Here is a 13,431-nt window from a genome sequence, read left to right as displayed (position 1 = left end):
GAAGTTTGTATTGATTTGTTCTTTTGCATACTGTCAGGCTCAGTGTCCTAGATGTATAGTATTTTGTTGAGTGAAGAAATATGATAGATGCTTCAAACTCAAGAGCGAACCGCAAAAGCATCATTGAAAACACTATCTGTCTTAGGGGGCATAAAGCAATGGTTTTCTGAACAAAAGTCGCAGATCACGGGACAAACATTGTGCTTTCACGACTCTTGCATTATTTGAACAGGGATTGGTGATATGTGTTTATTTTCAGGAACAAGGGGTTTGTTCTGAAAGTCGTATATAAACTCTCTGGGATCTCATTTTCTTCCCATATCGTCTGTGGAGAAGGAAATCCAACCAGAAATATTTCGAAGCGCACTTTTATCGACATATCACAGAACCTCAGGCACGAGCGAATAGAACAATCTGTTCAAGAGCTTAGTTGTAAAGTCATGGAGGCAACCACAATGGCGCTCAGCACGAAACCCGCTCGTCACGGCCCAGCACTCAAGCTTGACGTTGAAGCCGCTTTGAGGGAATATCGCAGCTACATCGCCCGCAAGCCTCTTTTTGTGGGAGGTTATACAAGTTCTATCATGTCTCTCGAGTCCGCAAAGAGGGAACCATCGAAGCACCAGATCCAAGAATGTTCACCTTCTTGTCCAGAAAAGCTGTATCAGTCGAGAAATGATCTGCAGCACCCCGGAGACGCAGGAAACCACGATTATCTTCATTGAGCACTGAACCATATCGGTAAGAAACCACGATACCCTTTGGAACTATGCGGTTGTGAGAATGCAGTCTGTACAGTTGATACAGACGACTTCGAGTCTCCGACAGAAGAGGAGCCGACTCAAAGACAACATAGAGTCCAAGAAACTCTCGAAGAACTAGAAAGCTGCATAAGCCCACTGACAGCAGGGATACACTTCGGTGGAGCGGTAACGGAAGAACTGACTGAGGCTAGCTGGAGTGATGTAAAGATGGGCATGAATAAGTTGGCATCTGTTGTTTGAAAAGTCATAGTACAAATTGCTACAGTGCCTTTTACACTTGACCCAAATATATGTTGGTGAAGCAATTGAAAAACAACCTCAGAAACCTAAGTCTTGATAGGGGTTCACAAATGTACTCCAGACACAGTTCACAAGTTACTGGCCAGATTTACAAGTTAATTAGAGCTACTTCGTATCAATTCTCGTGCACACATCCTTGGTGATGCTTCCTCCAAATACAAATATCTCGAGTACATCGCTGGTGTCTTGGTTACAAGCTTTGTTTCGAGCCTGCTTCCATTGAGATACTACTTTGACCTCTCTAGTGTTTTGAAACCACAACAGAAGAACGCCGATTAAGTCGTCCTTAACAAATAATGGTTACATCACGATATATGCCTTGGCTAATCTTACTATACATGCCCTCATATCATTTGAAGGTTCGAAATACTCCAGGAAATTCAAACAAACTGGACTGTGGACGCCATTTTAAGATAGATGCAGGCTAGATCAAGTCCGGGGTAATTTAAGAGGTCAGGCTCGACTGTGGATGCTACGACGATGCCAACACAACGCCATGGCATTATGAGCTACTGGGATCATGTTATGCCTGTTGAAGATGTTACCATCGAGCGAAATACATTCCCTGGCTTACTTCCACCCTGAACGCATAATCTTCTAGACTATCTCAAGCCACACAGAGCACATTTGAGCTGATACCAACGCACTAGTTTTCAAGGAGCACTGGTAGGAACTCAAATCAAGGTGTTTGCATAGTCAGTGGGATGCTATCAGCCTATCAGAAGCTAGTCTTTAGAGCATCCCACACCATTAGGCTCAAGCCTTTACCGATGTTTATAAAATTACCAGATGAAACACTGCCCGGCTAGGTTGATCAGCGTTTCAGGCCGTTTCACCAACCTGCACATTCCGAGTTCCTACAAAAAGGCTGAAGGGTAATTTGCATTTGAGCTTCTAAGCCGAGTTCCGCGTAAAATCGTCTACTGAATTTGCCGCTACCCGCACCACAGTGGGTCAATGTACGAGGTTCACGAGACAGACTAAAGTGTGTTACGGATATAGAGTCCGACTCGGTCTTCGGTATCTACTCCCGCCTCGTGTAAACTGCTTCGGATATGTGTGCCGCAATGCTCCGCGTGAGTGTTTTGTTACCGACGTTCAACGGTAGATTCGGCTAATGTGCGATAGGCCGTGATTTTCAGCTGCTGTGCGCTTGCAAGTGCTTGTGGACTGTCTGGTCGGCACATCACGAGCCAGAATTCGCCTCTTGAAGGGTAAGCAACGATTAGTAATCCAGTCAAACTACTTAAAAACAGTGCTTACAGCAGTGCAGTGTTGTTGCGAGAGCCAGAGGAGGAGATCCATTACAAAGTCTAAGGATCCTCAACCCCTATCCGGGCATATTTGCCTACTACGACGGCCGCACCGGAGAGCGGTTTCATTCAGATCAGCCTAACTGGCTTGACGATGGGGCCTTCACTCTAGGCGTCTCGACATACTCCATCATTGATGGAAATCAAGCGATCATTTTCGATTCTCACATCACACCAGACCATGCTGGCGCTGTGATGCGCCATGTCCAGAGCCAAGGAGTCACGAATATGTCTGTCGTGATTAGCCACTTTCACAACGATCACATTGCCGGAACCGATGTCTTCGCCAAAGGGGGTGCTACAATCGTGGGGAACGATAGGACAGCGCGGACGGTAGAGCGCAATGCGCAGAGTCTTGCTGCCGATGATCCTCCTATTCAGGCTGTGCCTCCTACGGATCTATACACTAGCACGAGGGTCATGAAGGTTGGCAACTTGAGCGTTGAACTGCACAATTTCCAGATACATACTCCTGATGGCACAGTACTGTGGATTCCGTCAAAACAACTGTTATTTGCTGGTGATACTCTTGAAGACACGGCAACTTTCATCGCCGATGCCAAGAGCTTATCCACGCATCAAAAAGAACTCCAACGTATGACGACCTTTCCCATTTCAAAGATTCTGCCGGCTCATGGCGAGCCTAATCGAATTGCTACGGGTGGCTACAACGCAACTTTTATCAACGCTACACTGCGGTACATCGGTGTCATGACGGAAGACGTGCCTCAACCAGCTGCTTGGACGCAGCCTCTTTCCCAGGTTGTCGCCTCTGACGTAGCTAGCGGCGACTTAATCTACTTCAGTCAGTATGAGGAGGTACACAAGAGCAACGCAGACTCGATCCAGAGAGCTCGTGGAAGAGGCAACGGGAACTAAGGCGGGCTCGACACAGTCGGCCATCATGCTTTAGGTAATCATTTGATGTTCACACTCTCGCGGCCGCCACAAGTTGCACGCCTTCTTGTGTTGGATTCCAGGAGGATAGCATCAGTTTATATCGAGGACGGTTATACCAGACCTTTGAATAACGTTCATGAACCGACTGTCGCTTACAGTGACTATGTCTGACAGTAACCATCAATGTGAACGATAGCTAGACGACTGGTGTGCCAACGACATCGCACATATAGGACAACCCAGCCGGGATAGATCTACTAAGCCTGCTAAAAACATTAGGATACCGTATCCTAATAAGAACTAATAAACATTTCTTCTCCGGCTTCTTTCAGTTTATCCAGCCCTTCAGCCAACGACCTTTTCGGGGGACCTCATTAAAGAGGTTAAGCCAGGAGCAAAATTATCACGAACTTTCTTTTCGAGACTGGCTCATCTCGAAATGACGCTTACTTCCCTTATTAATGCTGAATCTTGAGCGAGTGTACCATAAAGCGTGGGTAAGATTGAGGATAATTAGCTCCATAGGGAAGGCGGGTGGGGGACCTGTCTGGGCACAAAAAACCATGATTGAGATACTGGTAGGCCCGGCTTTCCAATCGTCTCCCCCATTCTTGAGACAACGTATCAGTGAGCCTGCCAAACTAATGCACCTCTTTCAAGTCCTAGAACACATCGCTTTATCTCTGGGTGCCGCAATCGACAAGGTAGATAACACCCACTTATGCAGCTTCACATCGAAACAAGCTGTGTAACCAATAAAAACCCGGTCAAATGTGATAACCAAGGTCTCACTACGTCAGGGGCTTATAAGACCGTAACTTAAGTGTCTCACATTACTTTCAAGTTTTGTGAACCTGTGCAGACGACTCTAACACAGAACTTTAATCCCTGGTGGAACGTGCAACCTGTGGTGTTTCCACCAAAAAGCCTTGTGACGTCGACAGTGTAGGGGGAAAATCGCGCCACGCTACTAGCAAAGTAAAAATAAACCCGTCGGTCTTTAACGGAGTATCCGGTGGGAGCAGTACAAAAAGTCAGTAAGTTGTACTTTTCATATGTCCACTCGTAACCTCTAAGCTAGTTTCGCTTTACTGAAGCGAACGGTCCCAGGCAATCCAGTCGGAAGACTCCGAACCTTCCCTTTCCCCTTTTTTTTATTTTTAAGACGACTACTTCACCTTAATTAGTCACGTAAAACCGAAAACGAGGTCCCCGAAAACGAGGTCTCCGAAAGCCTCGCAACTATTGGCTCTCCACCATGCCTTCGACCCGCAATGCCGCTTCCGAAGTCCCGGACATGAACCTCTATAAACTAACCCGGGTTCACCGTACGCTTGAAAAGTTAAAAGACAAGCCAGAATGGACAGCGGATGACACCAAGACTTTTGACTGCATGCACTATCTGGGCGATGCAGCAATTGAGAGCGCCGCCAAGGAATTGGGGCTCAGAGCCGGCGAGAAGGTCCTTGATATCGGATCCGGCTTTGGCGGGACAGGCAGATATCTCTACCGACATTACAATGTTGCAACCATCGGCATCGAATTGCAGAGGGATATTCACGACATTGCGCAGGCTATCAACGAGAGATCCGGGGCTGCGGACAGGGCAACGTCCATCAACGGCAACTTCCTTGAGCTTGACCCCAGTCTAATGGGCGCACCTGTGAACCACATTGTCTCTTTCCTCTGCATCTTGCACATCCCAGAGCGAAAGGCCCTTTTCAAGAAAGCGTGCGACGTCCTGGAGCCAGGAGGAAGATTATATATTGAAGACTTCTTTGCGCGTACAGCTCTTGATAGCAAGACGCTTGAGGTACTTAGAGGTTCGGTCTCGTGTCCCTATCTTCCTGAAAAGAGTCATTACATGGAAGAGCTCGAGAAAGCCGGCTTCGAGATCATCAACTGGGCAGACATGTCAGACACATGGACAGAGTTTGTGCACCGTCGTGCTCAAGAGTACAAGAAGAACCCTACTGTAGATGCGGACTTAACAACATTCTACGACGCCGTGGATGAAGTGTTTAGCGGAGGCCAGGTCGGTGGAACAAGGATTACCTGTCAAAAGAAGTGAGCGCATATCGCGCTATGCCTTCTTCCAATCCTCCTGTCACTTTTGAAGACTTGAGCGTTCAAGTGACTTGCTGGGTAGAGAAAATCATTGTGGTAAAGAACTTGACTAATCATGGGTGTTCGATCGCTGAGATCAATCTAAAGCTGGCATGAGTTCAAATGTGTGCATTTGCGATACTGAAGTCTGACTGGGCCATCCATACATGTAGTGCTCGCTTACGCACACAAAGCTATTACTGATGTACAACTGTAGATGATTAGGGGATCTTCTCGCCAATGCTCATGCGCTTTTGAGCCTTTGTCTAGGTCAAGAGACCACTATGACTGGGATACTACATGCGAACTATATTGGCCGAAACGAAGTTCGGCGTCGGACCACAATAAGCTTGCGTTCCACGCTTTCGGCGGGGAGAAGTGATTTAAAACCGGGCGCCAGAGCTTTCATCTCCGCCCTTCAAGTAAGACGAAGCTCCGACAAAGTACATCTAGTAACTATTTTATCGAGCAACGGCACCGATTCCCCCTCTCCCAGAGAATAACAAAAATCTTCTAGACCGTGTCAAATATGATGACCTACACTAATCACCCTCGACAGTACTCTCAACGGAGCATGCGAGTCCCAAGACCAGAGAGAAGCGAACATGGGATGACTGGTTTTAGAAGAATACAAAAAGTAAAAATAAAAACCTGTGCTCAGCGGGGACTTAAAGGTACGGGAACCGTGGGTTTCCGGGGACCTCATCTCGTTGGTTAGGTATGGTACAAATTGCAAAAAGTACGAACATCCCGGAAACCATCGATGAGCAAGGTTTCGTACGGCGGTCTCAAAAAAGACGAATCAGGAAAGTTTTCGCATGGGGAGCAACGACCTAGTCAGGAAAGCTCCCACAGCTAGGGGCTAGAGAACAGCACTACCGCACGCTTATGCTGTCCCTCTTCCCTGAAAACCGAGACCGAGCACTGTATTGTACCCGGTGGTGGGGGGTGGGTTGCGCCGGGGAGTTAATCCAAGGACAAAAAAGAAATCAAAGAGCAACTGCTGGAGAACAAAGCTTGGGCACAAGAACACAAAGCATGCGTAGACACGTCCCTAGCGTTCGAGGCAGCATTATTTATCGGTCCGAGTTATTCGTACAACTCTACACGAATTTTGGCGGCCTTTCGGTAACAAGCACAAGTCAGTCGGTAGATCATTTGTCTGACTCAGCGTTTAGTCGTGATTACTGAACGCGTCCCCTCCCTTGATGGAACATGGCGTTATACCCGGCCATCGGTTGGATAATGCGGATTACCAGATGGAGATTGAGGATCAATGGCTAGTGGGACAGGGGTGGAAATGTTGGTGAAACTGCCGCCCGTAGACTGGAAAGATCCGCATTACCCAGGGACGCGCGGAAACTCCGATTTCCGAAGGCATTCAGTCATCGTGCTCGATGAAAGACCCGAGATTTACTATTTTACAGGTTGGTTCGTCACGGTTGTGGCACAGTGGAACCAATGCAGCTTCGGCTAAAGGTTCCATTGAGAACTCGAAAAGGATTGGAAACGCAATGGAGCGAACAAATATATCGTAAGCGGTCTGTTTCAACGCAGTTCAACCAGAATTAAGTCTATCAGTACTCGTGCTTCGATTTTCCATGGAAAACTTAGCTTCTAGACCAGAACCTTTAGACGCTCTATCCATCACAGAGACGGAATTACTTTCGTAAATCTTCGTAAATCTTCGTAGGCGGAGTCTCAGACTCACGCATGGTCATACTTATTTTGAAGCGGTCCAACTTGACAGGTGTACAGTGTGGCGGTTGGGGCAATGCGCGCGCAGTAGTGTAAATTCGGATAGCCTACCCTTAGTATCGTTCAGAGCTAGTAATAGCAGGTATTTGTACAGACTGCGCCAGGCCATAATAGAGGGCCTAAGGGTACTAAAGGAGGTGGGCACATGAGTTTACAGAAATGCGAATGTGTGGCGGGCTACTCGCGTCACATGCGTGGCGGACGGGGATTGGGCGCCAACGAAGGATTAGTGCTCACAAGACTTAGACTGCGTTGAATCATTGGAAGTGAGGCCAAGACAACAGTATTGGTTTACCATGCTGCGATAAAGGGATAAGGTACCCGATGGGGATAAGTACACGGGAAAAAATGATGTCGTCCCCGTAGAGGCACGCATCCTTCGCGGAAAGTTAGATATTACGTATCGTATGAGTTGAGGGTGACGAGGTGGACAAAACAACCTAAGCAATGGAAATTACAGGGTGTTAGAGAAGAATGCAATGCATACAAGCATGTTTGCCTTTCTACATCGTAAAGGCCTGTCTCAGTCACAGGGGTACGAGAAATGTTCAGTCTCGTAATGATTCGTCCCTGGTCGGTGTGCCCCATTTTATTGTGTTAAGCCGATATTGGAGGGAATTGATTCTTTTACGAGAGCCTCGGCTAATCTGGCGACCTTCAGCTTGGGAAGGCCGGCTGCGCCGGACATGCATCCCCCCACTATTTACAGAGCACCTCCGTATTATTGAGAGCGCTTATATAATCGGTTATTTGCCTGGCAGCGTAAGGATTAGGCTTTCCATTCCGCCCTGTGACAGATGGGAATGTAGGCTGATTTGACCATGTACCATGATACTGCGATAGGATAAACCCAAATTCCCGCGTAGACGGAACTCTGTTCTTGAGATGTGACACGGTTAAATGGTCTCTGAAGGGTGAGCGCCCGTCGGGTGTGGTGGTTCGTTGATACAGGACACTACGGTCGTTGGCCCCGCGAGTAATGGAGATGAAGGGTGCAAATGGAATTATCGGACTGACCGCCACCAGGCGCATATTAGAGTTGCGATGGATCAGGTGCAGTTCCCTTGAATTACAAAATAAAAGAGATAGACATGGGATGGTTTTTAGGTGGACAGTTTTGCACTGAATTCTCGGTGGTTTCGGTTTACTTTGGCTATGATGAAAATGCATGGGAAATTGACTAGGTAAGTAATGCGAAGCGGTGCAAACAAAAGGTACAGCAAGGTAACGTAAATGATTAGTGATCTGACAAACTAAAGTTTTCGGCTTGTGTCACTGGTGAGTCGAGGTACGAGCGAGAGATTGCAGCATCCTCATCGAAGGAGGGGCGTGGGCGTCGGTGGACTACGGAGGGTACAAGTGTCATCATTCAGTAGTAAAAGTGATGTGGATGGAAAGGCACAGACAAGGAAAGGATGGGGTTTGGGGGCGGACGGTGGGCACGCTTGCTTTTTCCGGTCGATGCTGTCTGCTATGTACAAGCGCTGCAGGCATTGTATGGTGGTCTGTTTTTCTTTCCTTTCTGTTGGTTGAGCGTTTGCGTCAGGGTATGCGTGCGACGCCAAGAGGGCCCAGCATGTATCAGTTGGTCCGTCCGGTTGCGTGTTCAGTTCCTAAAGAGATGATGGCCGGACGGGCTTGAGCGAATTAAGAACGACGTGGTACAGTATCTGTAGAAAGAAGGTTGAATGGGTTTTGTCCACATCGGTTGGGAAAGGCAGCATAGCTGTGTGAGATGGGGTAAGGTTACTGCTATGGTATGGGGGATTATACAGCGTGTGGTGGGTGCGTACGTGCGTGCATCAGTGTCTGGGAAAATGAAATGCAAAGAACGGATCAACCGAACCACAGACGACATCCCGGCATCCCGCAAACTGCAAAAGGGGATCCGCGGGCACGCGGAGAGTTTGAGGGACCACGCCCGACTACATGAATATAAAGAGTTCTTAGACTGTTTTGAGATGAGCCGGCGGAACCATACTTCGTCTTGACGTGGCAACATCATCGATGATTCTAACATGCCACTATCTTTTAGGTGCATAGGAGGGTACAAGTAGGGGCAGCTGTGGAGCGTCCATTTATACGCGGGTATGCGGACCTGATGGTCAGGAGTGTACGGTAGTGAGCCTATAAGCGAGGAACGAGATGCAGAGAAAAGGTTCAGACTGATGTTTCCCAGACAAGAACAAGATGCCGATCTGCTAATGACACTCTGCCTGGCCGCTGTTCCATGACACTCCATGTCAATGTTTTGCGCCAGTAGCGTAATAGTTTAGCAGGGGTCGGTGATGAATCGTGTAGGAACGGCGGGCGAAAATTACCCAAATTGGCCGCGGAGTCAGCCAATCGACGAAGCGACTAAAAACTGTATGACGGCTCAACTATAACCGTGCCCCTACGAAGCAAGGTAGGTACTACGGGAGGTGGAGGCATGCCAAATCATGGGTAAATATCGGCAGAGAGAAGCACGAGTCTCATGATGTACAATTGACCTTAGTAATAGTGCGAGTAAGTGAGAGAACGATGCCCAGACTTATGCTGCGGGGTTGTCTGTTCGATGTGCTTGAAAACAGCAGGACGAGATATCGCGTTTCCAATGAGGGTCTTCGTAAAGTTACTATGTAAGGTGAAGTGAGGTCAAGCTGGGCAGTGATGGGGTGTGATGAGTGAGATGAGATAAGGAGGTAAGCGACCGGGGTCTTTCATGGCAGGGCAGGCAGGCCCTGTTAGGTATGGCGCACCTTGGATCAGGGGGGCGCAGGGCACAGGGTGATACGGAGCCTTGTGCAAATCAGATGGGAGGATTAGTGTACACTATGTACCACCGCCCATGTCGACTTTCTGCATCGCCTTTTCCCCTCTTTGAGAAGAGGTGCAGTAGGGGGTGGAGAAGGACGACGACATGAGCCACGAGGGATCAGTCATGGTGGCTCAAAGGTTTTTGGATCTTTGGGCTTGGGCTAGGCCAGGGAGGTGAGGTACTTTGAAGAAAACCAAATGAGATGCGGGCTTACTTTACGAACACTATAGCACGGAGCGACAGTGAGTACTACCGATGAGGGACCGATGCGCAAAAGCCCAATGATAAGCGACGGTTCGGATATTCGGACGCAGAACCCACTGATTGGATAAAAAGTGGCGTACGATTCTGTTCAGGATCGGGATTGGGCTTGGACTATATGTGGCGTTTAGCTGGATGGGACAAGTCTACCGTGTCAGATGTGTAGTGGAAAGACTGTGCTCCATGGCTGTGTGAGAGAGGGAGAACCCAGCGCAGATGGGAATAGGCACGGATACACGGCTCATGTATAGGTATGCGAGTTGAGCGAGAGGCGCGCCTACGGGTAAAAGTGCGTACCTCTGTTCCAAAGTAGGGTGTCTACAGCAGAAACGCTATGTCCATTCTGCGTAGGTAGGGTTCCAATGAGTAGTGGGTGGTCTCCATGAGTGCAATGTGAGTAAGATCCATAGCGTTCATTAAGAATGAACCTGGCGCCGAGTTTAGTTTACAGGCAATGGAGTGTCAGCAAGGAGGGAAGGGGATAAAAATTCAACACAAAAAAAAAAGGGAGAAAAAAAATCCCAGAGGCACATGAGTAAGAGATACGTACCATCCGTAAGTCTTGCATCGTCCAATCCCAGTAAGGTCCATCCGATGTGAACGTATTTCTATTTGTCTCTCCCTCATCTCTCGCAGTTTTTCGGTGCTCGTAAAGATGCACCAATATTCGCGTGTATCAGTAGGCGCTGAGATAAACCCAAACAGTGCCAGGTTGAGCCTAGCCCAGGCCCAGGCCACCTCGTCAGTCTACCTACTGTTTCTAGTCTACTCGGCTGGACGTAGCCGTAGTTGGGTACATGTAGCCACCAAATGAGCATTTTCCCGTTTTCCTTACCTTATGGGCCGGGCCACACACTGTATCTACCCATGTATCCTGTCTACTTTACTTTTCCCTTTTCAAAACAGTATTCATCGTTTCTTCTCCCCGTTTTTTCATCTTTCTGACTTGCCACCTTGTCTCGCGCAGATATCCACCTGCTCGTCGTACGCCCCCCTACTCTACTCTACTCCTCTCCTCTTCTGTCCTTCTTTGCCTTACATCTTGATCTTGATCTAGATCTACGTCTCTGTCTACGGCTGCATCTACGACTGCATCTACAGTTACAGTCAGAGTTGATATGATCGATTACGTGACCGGTCAGTAGAACCAGTCAACAAGTCTGGTACGTACTTGCGTAGAGTGTTTTATTGTGCACCGTTATCCCGTCTACACCAGCAACAAGAGGGGTGAGAGGCGTAACTGCTACTGGCCTGGGACAATGCAATGCCATCCCTCCATTCACATGAGCCTGGCATACAATCAAGACCTTACTGTGCTCATGCTATGATTCCATTATTGGCAACGACTGGAACTGGAAGCTGGATTGGACTTTCCCGAAACAATGGGTTAATTTCCCTTCTTCCTTCCGTCCCTACCCCGTACGCTGGCTAAACAGGCACACTTTCATTCACCCCTTCTCACGCTCACTCTTCACTTTGTTTGTCACTTCCCTTACTTTGCATTTGTTCTTGCCAACCGCCACTTTTCTCCCCCTTCTCTTCATCCCACACACTCCGTCTACTCGCTCTTCTCACCCACTTTTGCCCTGTCACCTTGAATCTCATCCCTGGATGTCTTCTACCTCCGACCACGGATCCGTATCTCTGCATCTGGTCTCGCCTTTTCCCTCTTCTCCTCCTCTCGTTCTTCCAGTTGCTGCCTAGGCACCTGATCCTAACCCAGACTGCGTAGAAGAAAGAAAAACCCACAGCCAGGCAGACGTTGAACCCACCACGTGCCTGCCCACTTTGTCGACCACCAAAGTCCATTTCAGGTCATCACCACATCATTGTCATCATAGACGGTACTCGCCAGCTTCTCACCAACACCTACAATTCTCTACTTGTCAACTCCTCACTTGTCTCCATTGCCGTCCATCTGGCGCCCAACGAAACACTGTCGCCAACTAAGTTTGACTTCTTCTACTGCTGCGCATTAAAGACACAGCACGTTGTCGTCATTGTTGGTCTTGCAAACGGCATCCTTCAACTCCACTGCGAGACGAGGTCGCGTACTGGTCTTTCGTCTAGACTCCTCTTCGATTTCTTCAAACATCTTAGTCGACCGTCTTCAAAATCACAATCGGCAGCGCTTTTTTCGTTGTCTGCTTTCCGTCTTAAGAGTCGGGCCCGCGTATCGAATCCTCCAATTAGTCAATACATCAACGACACGTGTTCAGCGCTATCCAACGCGAGCTGAAGCTCTTACCGTTCTCTGGACCGACCAGTTGGTATGCTACCTTGATCCTGTTCCCGTAGGAGGTAGAGACTCGTGTATTTCAAAGTGTTTTTTCCTAACGCGGCGTCAGGCACTTTGGGCATGGGTCGACAACCCTGAGTCCAGTCACTCAACATCGGGGAGAACTCGGCAGATACTCTGCTTGATGAGCCATCGCTCTTGACTCACAATCGCCACCATCTTTCATCGCCATGGCGAATCTAAATGCTCCCGTGACAAATGGGTCGCACAACGGACAGCTGGACCTGGACCAAGAACGCAGACGCTGGTTCGCTGATTATGAGGCAATCAAAGCCCGCTTCGAGGCAGAAAAGGAAACCGTTCGATCGAGATTCCTTCAGCAACAGCGTGACGCATGTACTGACCTGGACGACGAGGCTCGCTACGCCGACTTGCCAGGTCTCCCTCAAAAGGCCCGTGACCTTATCCAGAAGTACCAGGGTGAGCTTCGATCCCACCGCTGGGCCGCTTGCCAGCATAGATTCGATGACGAGGAGAAGGACCGGACAAGGCGCGAGAAGGACGCTCTGCGAGAACATCACATGGTTTTCCCTGTCCCAGTCTTTTCCGGTCAGAATGTGCAGAGTGCGGCTTACGCCTCAAGTGCGGCGCCATCGGGACGGCCTTCGGTGACGGTGTCAAGCCAGACATCGCCCACTGGACGCGTCGCACTGCCATCAGACATCTTGGCCCGTCGTTCCCCTTCGAGCTCAATGACGAACACGATCTCGCAAGCACGTCAGCCACTGTCCCAAGGTGCTATGATGTCTTCACACACTACGCAGCCTAACCAATCTGGTCTTTCGAGACCAGCAAACGCAGGCCCAGGGGACATGAGTTCCTCCCCAATGCCGCAACAGCAGCTTCACAACCAAAGCCGCCAGCCACAGCAGCAGATGAGTCAAACTCAACACAACCAGAATTGGCCTCATCACGGTCAGCCTGCCCCGC

At 48.9% G+C, this 13,431-nt stretch overlaps 3 protein-coding genes across 3 annotated transcripts; all 3 read left to right on the top strand.

Annotated features, from left to right (window-relative positions):
- Window positions 1-2,605: 2,605 nt before the first annotated feature.
- ColSpa_10296 (uncharacterized protein) lies at window positions 2,606-3,256 on the top strand (the record flags this gene model as incomplete). Its single annotated transcript, XM_049276508.1, has 1 exon — window positions 2,606-3,256. The coding sequence occupies one exon, from the start codon at window positions 2,606-2,608 to the stop codon at window positions 3,254-3,256; it is 651 nt and encodes a 216-aa protein (XP_049132465.1).
- Window positions 3,257-4,535: 1,279 nt separating this feature from the next.
- On the top strand, window positions 4,536-5,348 carry ColSpa_10295 (satratoxin biosynthesis SC1 cluster protein 4; the record flags this gene model as incomplete). Its single annotated transcript, XM_049276507.1, has 1 exon — window positions 4,536-5,348. One exon carries the CDS (start codon window positions 4,536-4,538, stop codon window positions 5,346-5,348), a length of 813 nt encoding a protein of 270 aa, XP_049132464.1.
- A 7,323-nt stretch (window positions 5,349-12,671) lies between these two features.
- ColSpa_10294 (uncharacterized protein) lies at window positions 12,672-13,270 on the top strand (the record flags this gene model as incomplete). Its single annotated transcript, XM_049276506.1, is given in 2 exon segments — window positions 12,672-13,050; window positions 13,065-13,270. The coding sequence occupies 2 exon segments, from the start codon at window positions 12,672-12,674 to the stop codon at window positions 13,268-13,270; spliced, it is 585 nt and encodes a 194-aa protein (XP_049132463.1).
- Window positions 13,271-13,431: the final 161 nt, after the last annotated feature.

The sequence above is a fragment of the Colletotrichum spaethianum genome, assembly GCF_022836535.1.
Source record: "Colletotrichum spaethianum MAFF 239500 DNA, contig34, whole genome shotgun sequence".
Lineage (NCBI taxonomy): Eukaryota > Fungi > Ascomycota > Sordariomycetes > Glomerellales > Glomerellaceae > Colletotrichum > Colletotrichum spaethianum.
This window is presented reverse-complemented; position numbering and strand designations above follow the sequence as displayed.